This window comes from Halichoerus grypus, chromosome 15, assembly GCF_964656455.1.
Source record: "Halichoerus grypus chromosome 15, mHalGry1.hap1.1, whole genome shotgun sequence".
Taxonomy (NCBI): Eukaryota; Metazoa; Chordata; class Mammalia; order Carnivora; family Phocidae; genus Halichoerus; species Halichoerus grypus.
The window spans coordinates 44,481,772-44,507,604 of NC_135726.1; the positions used below are offsets into that span (position 1 = coordinate 44,481,772).

The following is a 25,833-nucleotide window of genomic DNA, read 5'->3' on the forward strand; positions in this document are numbered from 1 at the left end:
GCTCTCACCCAATGTACCTGGGCCGATCCATTCCCCAGAGTGCGCAGGGGGTGGAATGGCTCGGAGAGCGACAGTGGGTCAGGCAAGTTTCTCCCGAAAGCTGGAAGCGTGCTCCTCTTCCACGTTATTTCCACTCATTAAAGTCCTGGAACAGGGCAGAGTGGGCTTGGAATAGGGACAAGGAACGGAAGCGGGAAGGGGAGGAGCACGCACCCCTCCCAGCCTTGGTGCGCGCCGCGCCCCCTACCCTCTCGGTACCAAGTAGGGGACGCGCGGGCCGGACGCGCCCAGACGGCCGCGATGGCGCCAGTGGCCCGCGGGCTCCCCTGGGGGATGGGCCCCTGCCCGGCCTTTCGGGGCTGGGGCGCGGCCGTCTTCGTGTGGCTCTTTCTCAGAACCTTGTGCACAGGTACGGAGCGCCGGGCCTCTGGTGCGGCGGAACCGCGGGAGGGCACTATAGATGGGGCATGGATGGAGTTCTACACCGCCGAACAGGCTGCAGAGCTGGGGGAGGGGGAGAGCCGAGACTAGGATCTCCTGATCCCCAGGGTCTCGGGAAATCCCTTGGGTGCCAGAGTGAGGGGAAGTCCCCATTGGAGTCAGGGAGCGCTCCCCCGCCCTTGTTCAGAGACAGCAGGAAGTGAAACTCCCCGAACCGCGAGCGCTGGAGCGGCAAGGAGAATGGGACCCTTTGTGGTGTAGGGGTGAAGGACCACCCGATCACTGGGAAAGGCCGGGATGGGGACTTGGGCGCACCGCGAGATTTCTAAGTCTTGGGGTAACGGGGAGCGGGCACTCGAGGGACTGGATCAGACGCTTTCTGGAGAGAGAATTCAAGAAACCGTGCCTAGGCCTCGGGTGGGTGTAGGACCGGGGACTCCCCAGCCCCCAGTCCCACCCATGTCCCGCAGTATCTGCTTAAGGGTCTGGTGGGATGGACGTATGGACTTGGTGTGAAATCATCTTCTGCTGGCAAGCTTTCACCTGGATGGGGTGTTTGTTTGGGGCGGGGTGTGGAGGGGACTTTCTCTCTCCCCAAGCACTTTTGGTGTGTTCCTTTGAGATGGCTTTGGGTGGGGTGAGGTGGGACGCTGATGGAGACACTGTGGGGGCTTTACCTACTCCATAGCAAAATAGTTGAGTGAAAGAACTCCAAAATTCCACGCCCCCCCACCCCCCCCCATCCACAAAGCCCGGTGTTACTTGGAACCTGTAGTGGTGGTTTTTGCGGTAGGACCTTGAGTGTGGTGGCTTTATGGTGGTCATTTGTGCTTTCCTGTACGGGCCACAGAGAGAGGTCCTTTCCCTGAGAGAATGGCTAAGGGAAGAGGGAGCTGGGTTCAGAGGCCACACTCTGGGAAGAGGGATGGACGGGATGTTCCAAGAAATCTGGCTGTGTGACCTTGTACTTGCCACTTTGGCCCCATGGGTCTAGAAAATGGGCATGATTATCGGAGCTTACCTCTCCCGTCCTGGGATTAAGAAACAATGTGTGCTAGGCACTCTGCAAAGCCATTACACTTGTAAATGTCAAGCGGGTGACAAGTGATGTTGCTCATTCCTGCAGCAGTACTTCCCCGAGCTCGCTCTCTCTGCTAACTGTCCTCTCGCCCTCAGCCCCGGCCAGCGCCATCCAGGTGACGGTGTCAGACCCCTACCACGTGGTGATCCTATTCCAGCCCGTGACCCTGCCCTGCACCTACCAATTGACCACGACCCCTACGGCACCCATCGTCATCTGGAAGTACAAGTCTTTCTGCCGGGACCGCATCGCCGATGCCTTCTCCCCGACCAGTGCTGACAACCAGCTCAATGCCCAGCTAGCAGCGGGTAACCCAGGCTACAACCCCTATGTGGAGTGCCAGGACAGCATGCGCACTGTCAGGGTCGTGGCCACCAAGCAGGGCAATGCCGTGACCCTGGGAGACTACTACCAGGGCCGAAGGATCACCATCACAGGAAGTATGTTGGGCGGGGCAGGGGGGCGGGGCGGGGCTTGCTGGGGTGGTGATGCCGGCTCCCTGTGCCCAGCCTCGTGTCCCCACCTGGCAGCTCTTGAGCACCAGTGCCTGAAACGATTGATGAAGGGATCGATCCTTCCATCCGTCCATCCGTTCATCCATCTATGCTTTATTTAACAACAAAGGTTAATTGAGCACCTAAGATACGCAGGCGCTCTTTGAAGCTGGAAATAGAGCAGTAAACACATTCATCAAATCCCTTCCCTCCTGGAGCTTGCATTCCAGGGAGGGAGGCGAACAAGATAACACATGCTGGCAAGTGCTTGGAACATAAAATTGGGTAATGAAGAGAAGCAAGGGTTCTTTTTTTTTTTTAAGATTTTATTTATTTATTTGACAGAGAGAGGCAGTGAGAGAGGGAACACAAGCAGGGGGGGTGGGAGAGGGAGAAGCAGGCTTCCCACGGAGCAGGGAGCCCGATGCGGGGCTCGATCTCAGGACCCCGGGATCATGAACTGAGCCGAAGGCAGACGCTTAATGACTGAGCCACCCAGGCGCCCCAGGGGTTCTATAATAATACGAATACCAACAACAGTAAGTAAAATTTATGTAAGTAACAACTTATAAAGGGCCTCTTATGTGCCAGGCTCTAATCCAGGTTTATATGGATTAACTCATTTAGACCACACAGTAATCATGTGAGGAAGTTCTATTGTCACTTTATAGAGGCCCAGAGAGGTAAAGCAACTTGCGCAGGGTCACAAAGCTAGAAACAGAGCTGGGATTCTAAGTCGGCCACTTTGGGTCTCGTCTCCAAGCTTGTAACCCCTTTACTTGCCCGGGGTGGTCAGCAAAGGGCTTGCCACGGGGGTAACTTGAGTAAACTGACCGGATGAGAGATTTTAATGGATAAAGCCTCTGACTTGCCAGGCGCCTTAAGCACACTCTCTCCCGTGGAGTCCTCACGACCGCATTGTGCACTCACAGCATCTGGGGCACAGAGAGGTTAAGTGGCTGTCTAGGCACACACCTAGGAAGGGGCTGGAGCTGGGATTTGAACCCAGGCGGCCCTCAGAAGCCTCGTACTTAACCGTAAACCTGCCAGCTAATAAGATGTGCCTACTGGGACTAAGTTAGGGGGAGGGAGAGAGCCGTTCGTTCATTCTTTTTGGTATTTATCGAGCATCTCCTAAGCGTCAGGCAGTGTTGTTGGTGCTGGGGATGTAAGTGGTGATCAAGACAGCCAAGGTCCCTGCCCTTGAGAAGGTGACATTCTAGTGAGAAAGGTGGTAAACAGGCAGATAAAGAACAAGAGAATTTCAGGGAGTACTAAGTGCTACAAAGGAAGCCGGCTAGGACCAGGTGCTATATGGAATGACTCGGGGGTGCACACCTTAAAATCTTTTGCGAATGTGATTTTAGAAGGACCAGACCCTAGAGAATCTTGAGGAAGGTGATGGGCTGCCGTGGGCGAGGGATGAACACTCAACCCACTTAATGGATTTAGCCTTTCACTGTCTTAAACAGGGATTAGAGTTTTAATCTTGGGCATGGGGACAGAGTGGGGAAGGAGCGTCCCTTTGCAGACCCCAAGAGACCAGGCAGGCACACTCAGTCTGTCTAGGGACCCAGCCTTTCAGTTGTATTTGGGGGAGGGACCGGACCTGCTTGCCCTGAATTTTCCTGAGCAGCTCGGCCCAAAGCATCCTGCTTTTCTGGCGGTGGGAGAGCTTCTTGGGGGTTCAACCTCTACAGGCCCCTCCCCTGTTACCCCGTGTCCTCTCGGGCCTGGACCAGGCATGACGGCCCAGCAGCCCGCTCAGGACAACCCAAAAAACTGAGGGTGCCCTTGAAGGCTGGCTGGAATCATGCTTCCTCTGCTGAGTCTAAAATTCCAGAGTGACCCTCAGGCTCTCCTGGAGGTAGACTCTTCGTGTTCCAGAGGCCCCCTGGCTTTGGGTGTTTCAAGCCGCCTTGACGTGCTGTTGTGTTTGATACGGGCCATAATTTGTAAATATCCATTGTGTGTATGTCCTCTCAGGAAGCCCGGGAGCTGCAGGAGCTTCCTCCATTTCAGCTTTGAGGATGGAGAAAAGTGGACCTCCTTCTGGTGCTCTTGGGGTCACCAGCTGTCTAGGTTTTAACCGAAAGTTGTCCTAGGCAAACTATAATGGTGCGCACCCTTGGGGTCCGGCAGCCCGGGGTGGCTCCCACTACCCCTCCATCCATCTCTGCTCTGGCTGATGGGGAGCACCGGGATAGGAGCCTTGTTTCTACCTCGCCAGGCTGCTTGGGGCTCCTGAGACCCCTGAAAGGAAAGCTGCCTCTGCTCTATGTGGATAAGGAAGCAGAGGCCCAGGGGTATGGAGAAGGCCCAGCTTCTGTTCTCAGCGGAAGACCCAGCATCTTCTCCTGGTACCTGAAACAATGAGGGCAATGCCCGGCCCAGCTGGTGTCAGGACCAGACACAGACCAGGAACAGGGTGTGCCTTGCAGGAAGGAGGTGGGCCCAAGCCTTAGAATTGATCAAAAGAAGCTGGAAGGCCATATTTTTTTGCGGGTTTTGAAAACATTATGCAGGCCAAACAAAACACATTGAGGCCAGGATCCGGCCCCCTGGAGCCCAGATTTCAACTCCCAGCCTGTGAACTTTTGCAGGAGCAGGGGGTTCCTGTCCAGCTCCTCAGCATTGTGCAGGGACCTGCCCCTGAGCTCTGACTGGGGAAAGATATGGTTGGAGTCTGATTTAAGGATATAGGTGGAAAATCGATGGGCCGACGGGGTGTTACAGAGAATCAGAAAGATTGGGGAGCATGTAGTTCAGCATTGTATAAGGATTCAATGAAAGCACAGAGAGAGCTCAATACTCTGTGGCTAGATGCATGACCGCGGAGGGGAGTCATGTCCTCCACCCCTTTCACGGCTCCTCAGGTTACCTTACATGAAAGCCTTCCCCCGGTCCCCCCTGAAATTTGCACAACTCCCACCTCCACTTTGGTACTTTCCCTGATTGGTTTTCTCCATACTGCTTATCACCATCTGATATGTGATCTATTTACAGTTTTTATTTGTCTTTCTTTCCCGGTTAGGATCTGAGCTCCATATAGGAGCAGGGATTTATGTCTGCTCGCTGTCACAGTGCTTCTTAAATGTGTCGGTTGGAGGGCCGCTGGGCTCTTTTTTTTTTTTTTTCACTCTTAAATTCTTCCAAGAACCTTGTTTTTATAATTAGCAAGCTGAGAGAAGTTTAAAAAATACTCAAGATGAGGGCACCTAGGTGGCTCAGTTGGTTGGGCAGCTGCCTTCGGCTCGGGTCATGATCCTGGAGTCCCAGGATCGAGTCCCACATCGGGCTCCCTGCTCGGCTGGGGGTCTGCTTCTCCCTCTGACCCTCTTCCCTCTCGTGCTCTCTGTCTCTCATTCTCTCTCTCTCAAGTAAATAAATAAAATCTTCAAAAAAAAGTACTCAAGATGACAATAACAAACTCATTAGCGGTTAACATAAAAAACATGCTTTTTATGAAAAATGACCATATTTTCCAAAACACAGCAAAAAACCTTAATGAGAAGTATGGCATTGCTTTAGCTTTGTATTTTTGCCCGTCTCCTTCAAGTCTGCCTGAATAGAACAAGCTGGATTCTCAAAGCTGCTTCTGCATTCAATTTATTGTGACAGCACCTGTCCTGTAGTCTCTGGAGGACTTCAGGGCACACTCATGAGAGTTTCCGTGAAAAAGGCAAATAACATCTTAGTAATATTATGGTAATAACTTTGACCTCAAGGCTGCCCTGAAAAGATCTGGCGGCACCCCGGGGTCCATAGATCAGACTTCGAGAACATTCGTTCTTTAGTACACCAGGTGCCTCAGATACTGCCGGGAACATAGGGTGCATTCGGGAATTACGTGTTGAATATTGAAATAGTGTATCAGGTGCCAGTTTGAATATAGCCATGTGTCCAGAATGCTGGAATAGATGACAAGAGCTAAGGAAGGGGAGCATGAAGAGGGAAGGGGTTCATTTCCAGGTCCTGGCCAAGGCCCCCGTGTCAAGCACTGGGGACTTGGCAGTGGCCGAGACAGGCCAGATTCTGCTTGCATGGAGCCCACATTCTCCTGGGCGTGGGGTCATGCACGGTCAGCCCCTCAGCTGGCTGGCACAGTCCAGCAGTCAGGTGGGGGTTATGCTTGCAGGATGGAACCCGCCCTGTGAGCATCTGGGAGCCCAGTGCCAGCCAGAGGGAGTAGCAGGAGCCCTGGCAGGTATGGGCCCAGCATCTTGGGGGACGGCGAGGAGACCAATATGTCTGGAGTCTGGTGAGCGAAGGAGAACCGCAGGGTTGAGGCTGATGTGGTAACCAGTAGCCAGATCTTGCCAAGGACCTTACAGGCTGGGGTTAGGTGCTTGTAATGGTGTAGGAAGACATCGGCAGGAGGGTTTTTCTTTTTTCTTTTCTTTCTTTCTTTCTTTTTTTTTTTTTTTTTAGGAAGAGAGTGGGAGTGTGGGGGAGGGGCAGAGGGAGGGAGAGAGAGAATCTCTAGCAGACTCCCTGCTGAGCGCGCTGCCTGCCGTGGGGCTCGATCTCATGACCCTGAGATCACAACCTGAGCCGAAGTCAGGAGCCCCAGGAGGGTTTTTCTGTAGATGTGGGGTCTTCTGAAGAAGGAAGAAGGCTCCCGTTCTTTCATTCCCTCCGCAGCGGACTGGTGCCCTGGTGGGTGCCGGGTGGTGCAGCCTGGGGCGCGCACAGTCACCCCCGTCCGAGCCGCCATGGAGAAGGGCAGTGGGCACGTGGGGCAGGGAGGTAGGCAGGTCGGCGAGAGCCGCAGGGGAGCTCCGGGGGTGCTCACCTCGCCCGTTCCGGTCTGCCATCCTCCACGAGTCGCCCGTGGTCCCACCCTGTCCCACGGGAGTGAATGGCCGAAGGGATTTAACTAATTAGGGCCTGAGGAGCAGAGAGGAAACCGGATGTGCTGAAAGACTTTCATTACTGCCCTAATTGACGGGCTCCTCGCCCGCCTGAGCGTCCCAAGCCCTGGGCCTGACCTGGAATGCGGGGCTGACGACTCGGGAACCGGGGGTGGCCCTCGGCTCCGTCTCCCAGTCACTCCTTCTCATGCCTGGGCGGCACCTGATTCTTGGAATCTGGCCTGTTTATCTCGGCCTCGCCACCCAGGCCCCTTGCCCCTGGGGCTACACCAGGCTCTGGGTGGTTCGTGTCGGGGAGTTACTTTGCTGTGAGGAGGGGTACCAGGATGGCTGTAGGTCTGCAGCCCAGTCTCCAGGGTCGGCCCATCCGGTTCCAGCACTGATGACTGTGACAGGGCGGAGTGGGTGATCTTGCCAGGCCTCGTTTCTCACCTACAAGACAGGAAAGGTAACAGGACCCACCTTACAGACTTGTTGAAATACCCCGTGTTAAGTAAGTGTTTACAACAGACCCTAAACAGTAGCACCCTCGGTATGAATTGTCTAACGTTCCCTTGGGCCGTCTGCAGCCCTGCGCTCCTGACGTGCGTGGGGAGGCTCCGGTCCCCTCCCCCGACGTGTCCTCATCCCTCTCCTGTTGCAGATGCTGACCTGACCTTTGAGCAGACGGGTTGGGGGGACAGTGGCGTGTATTACTGCTCCGTGGTCTCGGCCCAGGACCTCCAGGGGAACAACGAGGCCTATGCAGAGCTCATCGTCCTGGGTGAGTGGGTTGGGCCCTGAGGGCCTGGGAAGGGGTCGGGAACCGGGATCAGGGCCTCTTCCTCAGCTGCTTCTGTATGTCTGCCCTCTGCCCTTCAGCTCACTCTCCGGACTCTGTCGCTGCTTCATTCTCTTCTCATGGCACCGCCAGTCACTGGGGCTTCTCTCTGCCCTGCACCCCAGGCAGGGGCCCCTCCCCCCAACATTTCAAATAAGCCAGAGCCAAACTGGAGAGTGGAGAGAATTGGGGACTCTACCTCTTCCCGGTCTCCTTTTTTTTTAAATCCCCAAACTTTCAGAGTTAATTGGCAGGGAGTGAAGAGGGAAGATGGTGTGTCTCACTGGGGGGAGACCGGACCGAGCCCTTGCCACGTCCGCAGGGCCGCCGCTCACCCTGCGACCCTGGCCAAAGCTCAGGAACCTCACCCTCCGCCCCGCAGGGAGGGCGCTGTGTGGCTGACGCAGTGAGGCCGCCGCCCCATGCTCAAGGCCAGGGTAGGGTCATCCATCGGCAGCCCCCATCTGGCCGCGAGGCCCCCCTGCCATGTGGGGAAGGGACGCTGCCATTAGCCGCATGCCCTGTTCTTAGCCAGCACATTCGGGCTCGGGAGGCGCTGCCGGGCTGAACGTTGCCATCATCACCCGCATGATGCAAGGAAACGCATGTGTGAATGAGCACACATGACGGGGGCGTGCCCCAGGGTGTTCCGATCACGACAGAATTCGCGTGTGGGTGACAGAATGCACACAGCAGGGACCCGGAGAAATCCGGGTGTCTGTGGGCCAAACGCACAGCCTACATCAGCATTTCTCAAAACGCAGCGTCAGGACCTGCTTAACACTGTAAAAAAAAACCCTAGAGGATCTCAAAGAGTTTGTGTGTAAGTTTTTGTGGGTGATGATAGTTGCTTAACGTGACAGATTGAGAGCAGGAAATTTTTAAAGCGCAAGGCATGTGAGCACGCCATCCACTGTCACCAGGGCGATGAGGCCACCACTCCTCACGGAGCCTCTGGAACACCTGTGGGAGAGCACCTGCCCGCGAAAAAGGCAGATGAGACTTGGTGTTACTCCGAAAGCGGTCTTGGCCTCATGGGCAGGACCACGCTTTGGGAGCCCCTGCTTTGCATGCTAGAACCTACTCGTGGGGGCAGGTGGTGCAGAGCTTTGCAGACTTAGAGCCGGGTGTGTGGGTGCCCCCGCGATCTGACACTCGTGGGGCGCAGAGAACCGGCGGCATCTAAGGGGAGTGGGCCTCGGAGTTTGTACAGGGGACAGAATGCGTGCAATGAGCTGGAACTCAGGGCCATTCTGTGATTTTTATGGGCTGTGGGCACTTCTGCCTTCATGGGCCTCTTCCTTCGTATTAAAAAATTAGACATTTTGTGATTGCATTGCTGTAAAGACGATTCATTATTATAGATTGGGTGTTACTATTTTTTTCTTCAGATTTTAAAATAAAATGAAAACATCTAGGGCACTGTGCCTACCTTGCCTGATGGAACAGGACTATCCGTCTCGCCAGGAGATGGAACCCTTGGGGGTGATAGGACCCGTGTATGTGGAGCAGATGGGGGACCCACGCTTGAGGCTGAACCTTCAGAACCCACAGGACGTGTTCTGGAACACCTTGGGGCAACAGAATTCCCCATGGCATGAGAGAGTGGGTGAATTATGGGGTGGAAGCCTTCTGGAAAACACTGACATGGTCTGGGGTGGGGGGTTGCAAGAGCCATGTGCTAGGACCCTCGTAGACCACCAACCCCTCTGCTGCAGGACATACCCTCACCCTGAAGAGCCTAGAGCATGGCTTCAGGGTAGGGGCGGGCTGGGCTGGCCCTGCCAGCGTAATCTGTCTCTCTTTTGTCCCTCCAGGCAGGACCTCGGGGGTGGCAGAGCTCTTACCTGGTTTTCAGGCGGGGCCCATGGAAGGTACGGGGTGGAGCCCCCCCATCCTAAACACTGCTCCCTGTGGACCCCCACTAACCCCACCTGACTCCAACTCCGTGGTGTCTAGTGACCTGGCTCTGGGGTTTGGGGTGGGCCGGGCTGGCTGAGGAGGGGCCTGGGGTGCAGGCAGGGGGCTCTTGTTGACTGGCGCCTGCAGGGATCTTCTAGAGGGTGGCATCCGGGCAGCTGGCTCTCTGTCCCTCCTCTGCAGCTACGTCCTGTTCTTGCTCCGGCCAGGTCAGCTCTGGTTTTCTGCTTTGCCAGAGGAGCCCAGTGCAAGTTCCCTGAATTTGGGGCTGGCCCCGGGTGGTAGAGGGTGAGTGCCCCTCTGCTGCTGAGGCCCCTGCATGTGGCTGGGGAATCCAGCAGGGGTCGCAGCTTCCCCAGGAAGCTTCACGAATAGCCTCGCCTTCCCCCTGACTCTGCATCGCCCCCACTGTGCCTGTGTCCCCCCCAGGCCTCCTGCTCACGACCTGTTCTCCTCTCTCTCTGCAGACTGGCTGTTCGTGGTCGTGGTCTGCTTGGCTGCCTTCCTCGTCTTCCTCCTCCTGGGCATCTGCTGGTGTCAGTGCTGTCCCCACACCTGCTGCTGTTATGTCCGGTGCCCCTGCTGCCCGGACAGGTGCTGTTGCCCGGAGGCGCGTAAGTGCCCCTCACGTGCCCACCCCTGCATGCCTCCCTCCTGGCTTGCAGGGTGGGAGGCGGCCGTCCGCTGGCTTCCCAGGACAGCGCTGTGGCCTGGAGGGCGGGAGGTGAGCAGTCTGGGAGAAGGTGGGCCAAGGAGGCTCTGCTGTTTGAGATGACCGTTTACATACACTTCCAACTTTGCATTCATTTTAAACTTTCACTTAGAGTTGTTTTGAAAGCATCATTTATGCACATGGTAAAAAAAACTGTCAGATAGTACAAAACATCATTCACTGGGAAGTACAGCTTCCTTTTCTTTTTTTTTTTTTCCAAAGATTTTATTTATTTGAGAGCAAGAGAGAACGAAAGAGAACGGGGGGGGGGGGGGGATGGGCAGAGGGAGAGGGAGCAGCAGACTCCCTGCTGAGCAGGAACCCTGAGGCCAGGGGGACTGCTACCCAGGACCCTGAGATCATGACCTGAGCTGAAGGCAGGTGCTTAACCGACTGAGCCACCCAGGAGCCCCAGTAAAGCTCCCTTTAAAAATAAAATCTTAAATGAAAAAGGTAAGAAACCAAACAAGGTTTACAGCACTAATATAATTTACACAATTAAAAAAACCCACATCCACACAAGCACACTGGGTTTTACGCAGATACTATGTTTAAGGACATCTAGCACATCCCGAGTAGGTACCTGGGGGGCTGGGGGATGGGAGTGGGGCCAGAGATGAAGGGGGAAAGAGCAAACAAAACAGGGAAGGGGGAAGCAAAGGAGAAGGCGGGGTCTCCCTCTTGCCACCGCCCCATTTCCCCTCCTCAGGGATGGCATTGTTGCCAGTTCCTTCCAGAGTGCCCGGGGATGGCCGCAGCTCTGCTCAGTCCAAGAGGCTTTCACAGTGAAATCACGGGCAGTCGTTGTTGGCTTAGGCAGGTGGAGGTTGGAGGCCTGGCTGGATGTGTTACCTGCTTGGAAGCCTAAGGAGTGACTTGCCCTTGTGTGGCGGGCACTTAGTGCAGGGCTCAGCCTACATAAAATGCTCCTCGCCCACTAGCTGCTGGCCATGTTGCTGTCAACACTGGTCATGACCGGGGCCAGGAAGCACACTGGAGCCGTGCCGGGGCCACTGTGTGACCTCGGACAAGCAGTGCTCACTCTCTGAGCCGGTTTCCTTCTTTAGAAGGTTCCCACGAGGTGTTGCGAGCATTAAGGGAAGACTGGGTGCAAGCACCCAGCACAGGGCCGCCGCTCAGTCCTTACTGGCTGATTTCCTGATCCTTGAACTCACCACTGGACAACTGGACCCTCAGAGTATTGCTGCCCTGAGACAAATCCACTGCTCTCTGGGGGCTGATGCTGGCCATCCTGTGTCTCTTGTCCTTTCTAGTTGAGGGCCTCAGCCTCAGGCAGTGGGTGTTAGTCCCAATCACAGGTGCGGGGGACCCCCCCCCGCAGGGGGCTGCAACCAAGTTTGCAGTTATTACCCCAGTGATTAAGGCTGGGGCCAGGAAGGCCAGTGTCTGTCCCAAGGCCATGCTCCTCCCGTCCCGAGACGCTGATACCTCAAGCAGAGGACCCATTAACTCACTGCCGTGGGCTGCCAGCGTGCACCCTGTTACTCTCGCCAGGGCCACAACCCTGCCGAGGCGGCTGGGAACAGCAACTCGCACAGCGAGTTATAAAATGCCCGCTCCCCCGAGCTACCGAGGGGCCTCTCCTGGGGCCGCTGAGCACTGAGCCTCCTGCTTCCAAACTGAAGCAGAGCAGGGAGCTTGCGGAGCCTCCCATTTCCCTGTCCCAATCCCAGGGAGGAAGCAACTTGCTCAGTCAGGCCAAGTGACTTCAAGCAAGCCACCTGAACCCTGCCTCTTGCTTGGGGAGGAAGGCAGCAGGGAGGATTTGCCCTTGAGCTGTCAAGCCTAGCACCAGGCGGGGGCTGGCTGGGGGTGGGTGTGGCCCTGGGGTTGGAAACACTAGAGGTACTTTGAGGAGTTACTTGGCTGCTTGGCCGAGGCAAGTGAACGCTGAGGCTCCCACGCATTTGCCTCAGAATGATTCCCATTGCATCTGGGCCTGGAGAACCCAGCAGCCATGAGAGGGGAGTGCGCATGGGATTCCTCCCCCGCCCCCCCATGGTGGCTCAGCTGCCAAAGGGGAACACTTGAATCCCGCTAGAGGTCTAGCACATGGGCCTTATCTGAAGGGGCACCTGCCCCCTGCTGCTCTGTAAGAACTCAGGCCCAGGGTGGCGTCATCTCCTGATGAGGCAGCTAGAGAGCTGGGATTTTCAGTAAAACCCCATCAAATGTGGGCAAACCATCATATAGTCAAACAAACGCACTGGCTAGCCAGATGAGGGCCATGGGCTGCCAGTGTGCACCCCCTCCCCAAAAACCTGTGTGAGGAAACCCAGAGGAGCTGTGGATTCAATGAAGCTGATGGCGCGAGTCTCAGGAACCCTGCAGAAACCAATCCAAGCGCCTAGGGAAGCCCCACAGCTCGGGGGTTGGGAAGAAGGTCCAGGCACGTGTCCCTGCAGACCCTCCAACCCTGGAGGGCGGCATGGCTCCTGGCTGCCTTCTCATACCGAGTGTCCTCCCCAGTGTATGCCGCAGGCAAAGCGGCCACCTCGGGCGTCCCAAGCATCTACGCCCCCAGCACCTATGCTCACCTGTCCCCTGCCAAGACCCCGCCCCCACCAGCCATGATTCCCATGGGCCCCATCTACAACGGGTACCCTGGAGACTTCGACAGGAATAGCTCAGGTGAGGCCTGGGGGAGCTGGGAGCAGCTGGGGCAGGGGCAGGCTGGGCATTTGGGCACTGAGGGGTCTGGGGCTGGAGGAGAGGGGACTGGAGGCTGGGCCTGGAGGGCTTTGTTCCAGGTGGGCGGCCACTGACAGTCGAATCTCCCTCAGTTGGCGGCCACAGCTCCCAGGTACCCCTGCTTCGTGACACAGACAGCAGTGTGACCTCTGGTGAGAACCAATTGTTACAAGGTTGGACATGTCTTTACGGGAGGGGGCGGGGTCAGCGTCTGTTCTCCTAAACTGATGGCCTCCATTTCCTGTCCTTAGAAGTCCGCAGTGGCTACAGGATCCAGGCCAGCCAGCAGGATGACTCCATGCGGGTCCTATACTACATGGAGAAAGAGCTGGCCAACTTTGACCCTTCTCGACCTGGTGCCCCCAATGGCCGTGTAGAGCGGGGTGAGTGGGATCCTTGTGGTTTGAGGGGTGCCTGAGTGGGGAGGGAGAAGCCCCAGGGATGCTTGCTGCAAATCCTGGACATAGTACCGCCTTCCCTACCATGGCCGCAGTGAGAAGTGTACAACACCCTCCGTGTCAACACTTAAAAGATGAGAAGTCTAGGGCCCCCTAGAAAGTGTATGAGCCAAGTGGGTGACTCCGCTGGGCCCTGGAGTTCCGGACCTCCCAGCAGTCAGTGACACCCCCCTTCTCTACAGCCATGAGTGAAGTTACCTCCCTCCACGAGGACGACTTGAGATCCCGGCCTTCCCGAGGTCCTGCCCTTACCCCAATCCGGGATGAGGAATGGGGTCGCCACTCCCCTCGAAGTCCCAGACGGTGGGAGCAAGAGCCCCCGGTAGAGCGGCCAGGGAGTGGCTGGGGGGCCGGGCGGCCCCGTGCCCGATCTGTGGATGCTCTGGATGACCTCACCCGGCCGAGCTCTGCTGAATCTGGGAGGAGGTCTCCCCCAAGTAGGGGGAGGAGAGGTCAAGCCTATAGACCACCCAGAAGCCGAAGCCGAGATGACCTCTATGATCAAGATGACCCAAGGGAATTTCCACACTCCCGGAATTCCCACTACGATGACTTCAGATCTAGAGACCGCCCTCATGCTGACCCTAGGTCCCGCCACCACCGCTCCCGGGACCCTCGGGAGGATGGCTCCAGGTCTGGGGACCCCCAATATGATGGGCGGCTACTGGAAGAGGCCTTGAGGAAAAAGGGGCCAGCTGAGAGGAGGAGACCTTACAGGGAGGAAGAGGAGGAGGAGGCCTACTACCCTCCAGCGCCTCCCCCTTACTCTGAGACGGACTCCCAGGCCTCACGCGAGCGGAGGCTTAAGAAGGTGAGTGAACAATCCTTCCAGGCTTTAAGACCCTTCCTGGACCCTCTCCTCCAGTCGTCTCCAGCTCACACCCTTTTTCTTTCTCCCTTGCAGAACTTGGCCCTGAGTCGGGAAAGTTTAATCGTCTGATCTCACTTTTTCTATGTACCTTTTGTACTTTTTTTTTTTTTAATTTGAGGGACTTATTGATGATTTTGCCCTCCTAAGTCTAATAAAACTTACGATCACAAGGCCTGTGTCTAGAGGGAGGTGTTTCTTTTGCTGCGCGAGGTGGGTAGCCCGGGCAGCTGCTGTGTCTGTGTGTGCGTGCCTGCGAGTCTGCAGAAGGCCGCGCGTCCAGCTTTCTCCCAGGACTCGCATCCTGGGCTAGGAGGGAAGCACCGGCTCTGCCTTCCTCCCCGGGCCAGGAGTACGTGCCCCACGCTGACTCCGCCCGGCCCTGCGTGCGCGCCCCGGCCCCGCCCAGTCGTGCGCATGCGCCCCGGACCTCCGCCGTCGCGCACCTCCGACCAGCCGCCGGGAGCGCGCGTGCGCGCTCCTCTCCCCTTCAACCCCGTTCACCTCCCCCCCCAAACTCCGACCTACTTTACTGTTTCCAAACCCCGCGGCCTGCCTCGTCCCCGGCGACCAGAGCCCCTCCTCCGGGTCCCCCGGCGTTCTATCCGGGCCCGCGTTCCTCTCGGGCGGCCCGCCGGCGGGTGCCAGGCGGCCGCCGAGGCGACGACGGCGACCTCGCGCCCCGCCGAGACCCGGGCCCGCGCGCGCCCGCCCGCCATCGGAGACACACAGCGCGCGCGCTCCCCGGGGGCTGCCCTCCCCCCGCGCGCGTCGGCCCCGGGCTCGCGCCGCCGCCGCCGCCGCCGCCGCGCGCGCGCAGCTCAAGTAAAGGAGGAAAAAAAAGGGGGAAAAAATAGAAAGCAGCGGCGGCTGCAGCAGTGATCCGCCGCCGGACTGGGCCAGGCCGGGCGGCGGACGCGCGAGCCGGCGATCCAGGGGAGAGGCGGCAGCCACCCAGGGCGGGCCGGGTTAAAAAAAAAGTCGCGGCGGCGGCGGCCGCTGCTCAGGGAAGGAGGCCCGAGGGCCGCGTGCAGCGGGCGGGGGGCGGCCGCGCTGCGTCCCGGAGCCGAGAGCCGCCGGGAGCCGGCGGGCGGGCGGGCGGAGGCGGCGGCGGCGGCTGCAGGAGCAGCAGCGGCGGCGGCGGCGGCGGCGGCGGCATCTCCTCCTCACATGACCCCACTGTTTGTCCCCGTGATCAGCGCGAGCGGCTCCCGTGTCTCCTCCGTCCCCTCCTGCCGCGCGGCGTGAGCGCCGGGCTCGGGGCCCCCCCGGCCGCCCGCCCCCTCCCCTCCCTCCCCTCCCCTCCCCTCCCCCCCCGGGCCCCGCGCCCCCCCCGCCCCCACCCCCCCCATGGACATGCTGGACCCGGGTCTGGATCCCGCTGCCTCGGCCACCGCTGCTGCCGCCGCCAGGTAAGAGTGCCCGACCGGCCCGTGCCCCCGCGCGCCCTGGCCCCGGCCCTTCGGCCTGGCGGCCGGGCCGCCATGATCCCGAGCGGCCGCTGGGCCCGGCTCAAAATGGAGGCTGCGAGGGAGGGGGGACCCGCGCTAATACCCTCGGCCCCGGGTCCTAGCGGTGCTCCAGCTCCAGACTGGGCCGGGCGGGACGGGGGCCGTGCACCTGGGCAAAGGGGCGGGGGCGCGGGCGGCCCTGACCCCCTTCTTCCCGTCCTCCCCGCAGTCACGACAAGGGACCCGAGGCAGAGGAGGGCGTCGAGCTGCAGGAAGGTGAGTGCTCGCGGGGCTCACCGGGGCCGCGGCCTGCGCCCGGGGAGGGGACTGGGGGCGCCTTGGCCGCGTGACCACTGACCATTTCCCCCCCCTCCTCCGACCGCAGGCGGGGACGGCCCTGGGGCGGAGGAGCAGACGGCGGTGGCCATCGCCAGCGTCCAGCAGGCGGCGTTTGGCGACCACAACATCCAGTACCAGTTCCGCACAGAGAATAATGGAGGACAGGTGAAGCTGCGGGCCGGGAGCCCGCGGGCAAGTGGAGGGTTGAGCCGAGGGTCGAGCGGGCGGGCTGGGAGGGGCTCAGACCTGGCCCCGGCCGGGACCCCAGAGCCGATCTCGCTGCTCTGCCGCCCCCTGCAGGTGACGTACCGCGTAGTCCAGGTGACTGATGGTCAGCTGGATGGCCAGGGCGACACGGCTGGCGCCGTCAGCGTTGTGTCTACGGCTGCCTTCGCGGGGGGGCAGCAGGCTGTGACCCAGGTGGGTGTGGACGGGGCAGCCCAGCGTCCTGGCCCCACTGCTGCCTCTGTGCCCCCAGGTCCCGCAGCGCCCTTCCCGCTGGTAGGTGCCCACCACCCCTGGGGGGATGGAGAGGGGACACTGACGCTGTTCTTGGGAATCCCCACGGGGTGGGGCAAGTGGGAAACCGATGCTGCCTTCAGACCATCAGGCGGTGTGGGTCAGAGCCCTGTTCTGCGTGGTAAAACTTGGGTCAAGAGCTTTTCTTTCTTTCTGTAAAATGGGGATGATGGGAACAGGAAAGTCTCTTAGAGGTGAAAGTGGATTAGCTCATCAGGTGATTGCTGGGCATCTGCTGAGTTCCCTGGCTAGGAGACAGGGCAGAGTGGCACACACAGAGGGGTTTCCCGTCCTCCAGAGGATGCGGTGAACGTTCTACACGGCAAGAAGGGGATGGGTTGGCAAACAAAGATGGCTAAGGGTGGCCTCTGTGTCCTCCTACTCCCCAGGCCGTAATCCAAAATCCCTTCAGCAATGGCGGCAGCCCGGCAGCTGAGGCTGTCAGTGGGGAGGCACGGTTTGCCTATTTCCCAGCATCCAGTGTGGGAGATACCACGGCTGTGTCCGTACAGACCACAGACCAGAGCTTGCAGGCCGGAGGTAAAGGGAGGAAGGGGCCAGGGCGGAAGGCAGGGGAGGCAGCAGGCCTAGCAGGGAGGGAAGCCCCCCCAACCGGTTCTGATTGTCCCCCTTCCCCCCCAGTTTTTGCACTAACCCCCGCTTTTGCTGCAGGCCAGTTCTATGTCATGATGACACCACAAGATGTGCTTCAGACAGGAACGCAGAGGACGATTGCACCCCGGACACACCCCTACTCCCCGTACGTGTGGGAGACCCGCTCCCAGGAGCAGGGGACCCGGGGAGGGACTGGTGCGAGGGGGCCAAAGGAAGGGAAGTTTTTCTGGAATGGGAGCCAGACAGTTGAGCACACAGCAAGCAGTCAGCGTATTTTTTTGGTCTGTTTCTGCTTTTTGAGTATAAGCAAGGGCATTAGTTTTTTTTTTTTTTTTGCATGGGGGTTTATTTTACAGAGGTAATTTCCAAATCTGACTCCTTAATAAGTGTTTAGACAAATGGGATCTAAGAGAACATGTGCCCATCTTTTTCCTCTTCTAGGAAAATTGACGGAACCAGAACACCACGGGATGAAAGAAGGAGGGCCCAGCACAATGAAGGTAAGGTCCGGCTGGAGTTTCTGGGCCCCACGGGCACCGCCAGGCCTGGTGCTTGGTGTCACGGCTCACTGGCTCACCATGAGTGCACGAGAGGTGTTTGGTGAACGCTGGAAAAGTAAAAACAGGTAGAAGTCCGTTGCCAAGAACAGAAAGGCAGGAGGTGTGACCTGGAAGGTGTTTTGTCATGCTGGCTAGTGATCTTGAGTTCATGGTCAACGTCTGAAATGGCAAATTTCACGTTCACATGTGGATATCCTGCTTCTCTTGAAAAATCGGTTTGATTTGGTTTCCCTAGGACTACTTTCCATGTGGCAGCTGTTGCCCTCTTGTCCTTCATTTCCCCCGCCCACCTGACTTCTAGAAGCAGCTCTGGTCTGCTGGGGAACACATCTGAGATTGAAACTCCCCGAAGCTGTGCCCCTGGCTGGCCAAGGCCAAGCGTCGTGCCCTTCCGTTAAACAACAGATCCCACCCTAAGGTCATCTTGGCCCTTAATGCTGTCCCTTAGTCCTCCACCGCATCCCCCCCCTCCACCCCCCCACCCCCTGGTCATGGTAGCATGCAAGTCCAGGGGGGCGTTTACACCTAGGTTATCCTCTCTCAGCACATGTTTCCTGAAGGCGGATTCTAGGCTGAGCAGCGTGCACCCCGGGCCTGGTCTGGAGCCTGGTCTGCGGTGTCAGGGAGGCAGAGTTTAGGCTGGTGTCTTCCCCAGAGAGCTGGCCTTGGGGAGAGCCTGTCAGGCGGAGGGGAGCTCAAGCTGGAGGGAAGGCAGAGTGGGCCGAGGTTGCTTCGGGCAGTGCTGATGGGGTCGAAGCAGAGGTTCCATGCAGCGTGCTTGGGGGTGCGGGACCAGGGAGGATTAAGGAAGGCGTTGAATGTCAGGGTGAGGCCCTGAGAGTCCTGAAGGTGTTCGGCTGGGTTTGGGTCTTTGCAGCTGTGACCCGAGCAGCTCACTGAGCTCAGCCTTTAGTATATCCGTACCCTACATCTGCCTGGCTTTTAGGCCCTTGGGTCCAGGGGCTGACAGAACGGATGAGGTCTTGGCTCTCGCAGCGTTCCTTCTGGTGGGAGAGACAGATTACACGAAGCTGCGGTGTGATGTGAGGAGGAGAGAAAGCTGCGCGAGAAGCTAGGGAGTAATGGCGGCGGTGTGCTCCGTAGGCCTGTCTGAGTCTGGAGCAGAGGCCTGAACGGGCAGCCGAGTCCCCGAAGCAGAGTCCCAGGCAGGGGGCTGAGCAAGTGCAAACACCCAGGCCAGAGCCAGGACAGACTTGGTGTGTCTGAAGAAGAGCAGAATTCAGAGGAGGAAAGAGGAAGTTGGTGGCGTTGTGGGAGGGCTGGCCAGGGCACATGGGGCCTTGTAAGAACAGCATCCTTGCTCCGGGGTTTTTGTTCTAATCGGAGGGGAAGCCAGGGGTCTGTACGGAGGAGATGGGACACCAGAGGCTGGGAACATCGCGGGTGACTGCAGATGTCGGCCTGAGACAGGACAGGGCATGAAGCAGGGGAGCGCTTGGGGGAGAAGATTGCAAGGCTGGAGAATCGGGTTTCCTGATGGCGTCAGGTTGGTCTGAAGGGAAGGGGAGAGGCCGAGCTTGGTTTGGGGGTGTGGTGTGATTGAGGGGCCTCCAGTAGGCTACCCCAGGCAGTCCCGGCCCTGCCGCTTACTGGCTCTGTGACATCAGGCTGCTTCTCCGTCTCTGCACCTCTGTAGTCGTGTGTGAAATGGCGTAAGCTCGACGACCCCGGTGCCCCCAGCCCTGCAGTGCGCCACCTGGTAAGGCTGCAGCCAGTGACTCGGGGATACCATCCAGCCACCCTCCACCCTGCTCTGCACTCTCCGCCTCTCACCTGCCGAGTCTTGAATCTTGCTCATCCTGCAGAGAGCAGTCAGCAGTCTTTCTCATAACGTTGTCCTTACGCTCCAGCTGCATCCTGCCCTCCGTCTCCCAACCTGCACAGTCTTTGACCCACCCTCTGCCCATCCTCCCTGTACCCTTGCCAGTCTGGCTCATTTCTCTACCAAAGGAGGTCCGTCTGAGGTCACCCATGACGACCTCATTGCCAAATCCACTGGCTTCCTTTCCTGTCTGTGCTCCAAGCATCTGACCCAGCCTGGTCCCCTTTCGGGAATGTTCCTTTCTGCTCTACGCGCTCTGGTTTTCCTGCACTCTGCTTTTCCTTCCCAGCCTGCTCCTCAGAGCAGAGCTTCCCAGTAGCTCCGGGAAGCTTGTTAACAGTCACGATCTCTGGGGCTGTCCTCTCAAGGTTCAGAATGAGTAGGTCAGCGGGAGGCCCAGGAGCCTGTATTTCAACAAGTTACCCAGGTGATTCTTCCCATTGGGCAAGGCTGGAAACTGCTTTGACTTTTCCTTAAAGTCTGGCCTGTCTTCCATTGGCCTCGGGAGAGTTGAAGCCTTCAGCTCAGGGATATTCAGTATCCCCCAAACCCTATGCCCGATTGTAGGTATTCATCATTGCTCCAGAAAAGAGTATGTGATTCGGACAAGGTGAGAACCGCTCCTCAGTGTCCTCCCAGGGCTCCCCCCTCGCCCCGGACCCTGGCTGCCTACAAAGCTGTTTCTATTCCGTTCTTCTCTCTTGAACTCCGTAGCCGTAGTTTGAACTGTCCATTCAAAATCTTCATTTCTGGATGTCCTTGAGACACCTCATACTCACCTTGTCCAAAACAAGCTCCCCGCCACCCCCCCCAAAGGTTCCCATGCAACATTTCTTTTCCCACAGGGCAAAAGGCACCCCTCTTAGAATTACCCAAGCCAGAACCGAAAGCCAGGGCCACCCTCGACTCTGCCCCTTCTCTTTCCCTCATGTCTGCGAACCCTGAGACTCTGTGCTGAATTAGACCCCATATCAGCTTCTCTTTCTCCTTTTTCCCTCTTTTCCACCTTTTCTTGGGACTGCGGGAGCCCATCTCCAGGCCCCACGGGGGATTGGAGCCTGTGGGGCCAGCCCATTGCAGCCGGGTCAGAATTTGGGCCCACTGTTGCCGGGAACCTCTGAGGAGTCAGAAATCCAGAAATCTGATTTTTAAATGCCGGATGAGATTGCTTTTTCTATTTCATTAGTTTCTATTCTTAATGTTGCTAATTCATTCTATTTACTTATTTTGGGTTTAATTAGTTTGGGGTTTTTTTCCTGGCCTTTCAAGATGATTTAAACCTTCCTTTTTTCCCAGCACAAGCCTTTCTAGATGTAAATTTCACTCCAGTGCTGCTTCAGCTACATCCCATTTGGATATATTGGTTTTCGTTATCATTCAGTTTAAAATACTTTCCAATTTCCCTAATGATACCTTCTTTGACCCATGGGTTATTTAGAATTGCATTGCTTAATTTCCAAACATTTGTGTTTTTTGGATTTTTTTGTTACTCATTTTTAATTTAGTTCTGTTCTGATCAGAAACTTACTGTTACTATATAATGTCAGTTCTCTGAGATTTGTTGAGACTTGTTTTATGGCCCTGAATATGGTCTGTCTTGTGGAAGGTTCCGTGCGCGCTTAGAATGTGTGTCTCTGCTGTGGTGTGGAGAGTTCCCTCGGGGTCGGCTAGCTCAAGTTGGTTGACACTCTTGAGGTTTTCTATCCTGACTTTTTTGTCTACGTGTTCTATCAGTTACTGAGAGAGGAACGTTAACGTCTCCAAGCATGTCTGTGAGTTTGTCCGTTTCTCCCTTCAGTCCTGGCAGATTTTGCTTCTGGATTGTTTTCAGTGTCGTATGGGTGTAAGCGAAGCTCTACTGTGGAGTAGACGTGGCCTTGGTCTTGACCGGGCGTCCTCCCTTTCAAACGTGCCAGGATGGTCTTCCCGAGCCACAGGTCTGACCACCTCACCACCTGCTTGGTGCAAGGGCCTGGGCCCATCAACAAGGCATTTGAGGGTGCCTGGGTGGCTCAGTTGGTTAAGCGACTGCCTTCGGCTCAGGTCATGATCCTGGAGTCCCTGGATCGAGTCCCGCATCAGGCTCCCTGCTCGGCAGGGAGTCTGCTTCTCCCTCTGACCCTCCCCCCTCTCATGTATTTGCTCTCTCATTCTCTCTCTCTCAAATAAATAAAAAAAATCTTAAAAAAAAAAAAAAAACAAGGCATTTGAGACCTTCACAACCTAGCCTTTCCCTTCCCCACTTGCCTCCCAGAGTATTGCCATGTCCCCATTTCAGCATTTTCCACACCTGTCTGCCTGATGCCCCTCCCCTCAGAAAGCAGCCCAAATGCTCCCTCTCCAAGTCTTTCTCTGAAGGCCCACCACACCCAGCACCATGTAGAAATCATTGGCTCACCCTGCCATTGCCCAGGCACTTGGTACAACCTTCGGTCATAGCACCTCTACTGTGTCCGTGTCCCCCGTTCACACACATTGCACAGAGGTGCCGTGCACACCAGCAGGACAGAGGTTGAGTCCTCCGCAGACTCTGGGGGCTTGCAGGTGCCCCCCTGCACACAGTAGGGCAGGCACTAAGGTTTTTTGGTTTTGGGGTTTTTTGGTTTTGGGGTTTTTTTAATTTTATTTATTTGAGAGCAAGAGCGTGAGTGAGCAGGGGAAGGGCAGAGGGAGAGAATCTCGGGGAGAGGGAGAGAATCTCAGGCAGACTCCCTGCTGCGTAGAGCTCGACCTGGGGCTCAATCCCATGACCCTGAGATCGTGACCTGAGCTGAAACCAAGAGTCGGATGCTCAACCGGCTGAGCCACCCAGGTGCCCTGGGCAGGCAGTAAGTTTTAAGTAAACGCAAACTGGAAAAGATGTGCCCGGCGCCCCCATCCCTGCTGTCTGGTGGCTGGAAGGGAGGAGTCCGCAGGAGATCTGGCTGCAGCCCGGTGCCGGGGCTTGAGAATGCCAGACTGCATGAGGGGAGAGCAGGAAGTGGAGAAGCCGTCTGCCGTTGAGTTTCCCTGCTGAAACCTTGGGAATAGAGCGCACTGCTGGAGGGCAGGGTGGCCAATGCCGCCAGGCCTGGGCTAGACTCTTGGTTCCACTGCAGTTTTTAGCACAGAGTTTCGAGGTGGTAGGACGTGGCCATCCTCAGTGGGGAGGCGCAGCCCTCCCCGGCAGGAATGAGACCCGGGTGCTGCGCCCTCACCCCAGGGCGACGGGTGGGTAAAGTGCAGTCCTGGAGAGCAAGGGAGGAGGAGAGTCCCTGGAGGAGGGTGTCATAACCCGGGCCAGAGCAGGGGGCACCTGGACATGGGGAAGGACGGTTGGCAGTGAGCAGACGGAGCCAAGTGCCAGGAGCCAGCAGTGGGTTTGACGATGGGTGGCCAGGCATGTTGTTGGTGAGAGCAACACGGTCAGCGGGAGCCACCAGCCTCGGAGACCGTGAGGGGTGAGGGGTGTGATTCTGGCCCACCGTCCGTTTTCACTCTCACCCAGACCCCTTCTGACAACCCCCATCAGCACTGCCCAGCCCAGAGGAAATACTCCTTTGCCCCACTTTCCAAATCCCACCTATAGGCTTCGTCTCCTCCACAAACGCTGCCTACATCTGCCCATGAGCTGTCCTGGCAGGAGGGATGAGGGCGTGTGTCGGTTGGGGAAGGTGACTGGGCTTTCTTGTGTGTGTCCACACCGATCCCTAGTACTGTGCTTGGAAGGTAAGGAAGATTCTGGCATAGCTTTGCTTCCATAGGCCCTGAACCCTGGTCTTAGGCTCCAATGCAGGCAGACCCCAAGTGGCTGTCATTAGGCCATGACATGAGCCCGATGAGAAGCCACAGGGATGGGGTAGCCGTTGCTCAGGTCAGCGGACAGAGTTTGGGTGAGATTGCTGAGTGTTACGGGAGTAAATCACGAATCTGGATTTTTCAAGCAAAGTCTTCCCCACTTTTGACAGATACATTGGTCTGCCAGCCCTGGCCTTCAATGTAGGGTTCACGTTGCCCTTGGGTGACCGCCCCCGTGGCTGGTGGGGCCAGGCCCCTGAGAGCCACAAGCATCAGCCGTGGCAGCTTGGGACTCGCTGCCCGGGCTCTGGAGAAGGATTTTAACCAGGGGGAAGACATGGTCAGACTGTGATTTTAAAGTTGAACTAAAAAATTTGTGGAGCCCAAAGCCCCGGGGGAGGCCTGAGGACTGTGGAAAATCAAAGGCAGCAGCTGTGGAGAACCAGACAGGGGCGCCGGGGTCCTGTGGAAAGGGGCTCTGGCCCATTCTTGCCTCCCAAGAACACAAGCCACAACTCCCCATTTTTCAGAAGATGCCAATTAATTACGTGAATTACTTTTTAAAAATATACGCCAGGCAGGTAAACAAAATGAACCCGCCGTCCCCACTGTTGATTCTGCCCGAAAGGTGTGTGCGTGCGGCCCGTGAGAAGCGGCGTGGAGCGGGGCGCGGCAGCCAGGTGCCCGCATGTGCGCGCTGCCCCCGGGGCGGCCCCGGTCCGCGGGGGGCAGGAGCGCCGCGCGGGCAGCTCTGGGAAGCTCCGTGCGCACGGCGGGCCACACGGCTCTTACTCTTGCAGTGGAGAGGAGGCGGAGGGACAAGATCAACAACTGGATCGTCCAACTTTCAAAAATCATTCCAGATTGTAATGCAGACAACAGCAAGACGGGAGCGGTAAGTGCCCCCCCGTCCCCCCGGCCACCCCTTCGAGAAAGTGGGCCTGGCCCGGCCCCCGGGCGCCGTCCTGGGCGAGCCAGCAGGCGGCGCTCACCGGCGCTCTTGCCCACCCACCCCGCAGAGTAAAGGAGGGATCCTGTCAAAGGCCTGTGACTACATCCGGGAGCTGCGCCAGACCAACCAGCGCATGCAGGAGACCTTCAAGGAGGCCGAGCGGCTGCAGATGGACAACGAGCTGCTGAGGCAGCAGGTGAGGGGCGGGGCGGGGCGGGGCCGGGGGGGGGGCCGGGCAGGTGCGGGCAGCCAGCCCCTGGCTCGTCGCCCCCTGCCGGCTCCCCCTGTCGTGTCGTGTGTGCCAGATCGAGGAGCTGAAGAACGAGAACGCCGTGCTTCGCGCGCAGCTGCAGCAGCACAACCTGGAGATGGTGGGCGAGAGCGCGCGGCAGTGACGCCCGCCCCGCTGCCGCCTCGGCCGCCCCTCCCCCAGCCCTTAGCACAGAGAGGGACACACGCCCCTCCCCCAGCTGCGTTTTTTTATAGTAGATTTTTAACAAAACGGGGAGAAATAACGCATTTCTGTGGATAAGCGCCCGCCGCTCTCCTCAACTTGGGAAGCGATATCCCCCCCCCTTCTGTCTGTCTCCCTTCTCCCGGCCCCCACTAAGCCCCAGCACTTCTAGTGGTCTCGCCTGGAGGCAAGAGGGAGGAGGACAGAGGCCCTGCCATACCCCGCTGCCTCCTTGGTCTCTAGAGGTACTGAGACAGGGTGCTTTCGGGAAGGAGGGGAGCCTTTAGGGGGGCCATCCCCGGGGCCTGGACCTAAGCAGGGAGGCCATGTCCCACCCCACCTCTTGTTTCTGGATCCCTGCTCCCCTTTGAGTGTGTGTGTGTGTTTTAATTTTCTTTATGGAAAAGTGGACGAAAAAAATAGAGAGAGAGAGAGGTATTTAACTGCAATAAACTGGCCCCATGTGGCCCCGCCTTGTCTGTTTGTGTCTCTCTCCATCTCGGGGATGGGGAGGGGGCCCGGGGACCGTGGGGAGCTCCACGAGGGCAGTGCCTCGGCTGCGGTGTGTGTGGCGGCGTGCCAGGCCCTGCCATCCTTCCTGTACCTCCCGGACCCCGGTCTGTTGGTCGCTCGGATGGGTGGAGAGGTTAAGGACTGAATATCCCCTTTGAGGCTCCAGGTGTGCATGTGTGGTGTGAGGGCGTGGGGAGCTGGGGTCAAGGACGTGTCCCATGTTTTCGGAGGAGAGGCTGGGGTCTTTCCTGTCATCTGTTACTAAAAACAGCACTGGCTCCTGACCCTGCCCTTAAGGGTTGAAGCCCTCCCCTCTGCACCAGCCAATGGTGGAGCCTGGCCTTGAGCCCCCCACCCCCAGGAAGGGCAGATGGCCAGGAAGCCGGGCTTGGCCCGTCAGCCTGTCGCCTCACCCCGTGGCCCTGGCGCC

At 57.9% G+C, this 25,833-nt stretch overlaps 2 protein-coding genes across 8 annotated transcripts; both read left to right on the forward strand.

The window, feature by feature from the left end:
* Positions 1-162: 162 nt before the first annotated feature.
* On the forward strand, positions 163-14,553 carry LSR (lipolysis stimulated lipoprotein receptor). 6 transcript variants are annotated; one of them, XM_036108553.2, is made up of 10 exons: positions 163-409; positions 1,618-1,962; positions 7,534-7,653; positions 9,528-9,584; positions 10,098-10,244; positions 12,833-12,994; positions 13,147-13,206; positions 13,306-13,437; positions 13,695-14,323; positions 14,417-14,553. In XM_036108553.2, the coding sequence occupies exons 1-10, from the start codon at positions 301-303 to the stop codon at positions 14,450-14,452; spliced, it is 1,797 nt and encodes a 598-aa protein (XP_035964446.2). In that variant the 5' UTR covers positions 163-300; the 3' UTR covers positions 14,453-14,553. The 6 variants fall into 6 exon arrangements, with proteins under 6 accessions (XP_035964446.2, XP_077918694.1, XP_035964448.2 ...); XM_078062568.1 differs by having other exon boundaries at positions 13,695-14,553; XM_036108555.2 differs by lacking the exon at positions 9,528-9,584.
* Positions 14,554-15,203: 650 nt separating this feature from the next.
* USF2 (upstream transcription factor 2, c-fos interacting) lies at positions 15,204-25,369 on the forward strand. Of its 2 annotated transcripts, none has more exons than XM_036108560.2 (10): positions 15,204-15,792; positions 16,061-16,107; positions 16,217-16,335; positions 16,471-16,590; positions 17,079-17,229; positions 17,362-17,449; positions 17,746-17,804; positions 24,285-24,379; positions 24,504-24,632; positions 24,742-25,369. In XM_036108560.2, the coding sequence occupies exons 1-10, from the start codon at positions 15,731-15,733 to the stop codon at positions 24,829-24,831; spliced, it is 960 nt and encodes a 319-aa protein (XP_035964453.1). In that variant the 5' UTR covers positions 15,204-15,730; the 3' UTR covers positions 24,832-25,369. The 2 variants fall into 2 exon arrangements, with proteins under 2 accessions (XP_035964453.1, XP_035964452.1); XM_036108559.2 differs by having other exon boundaries at positions 15,634-15,792; positions 16,471-16,671.
* The last annotated feature ends 464 nt before the right edge of the window (positions 25,370-25,833 follow it).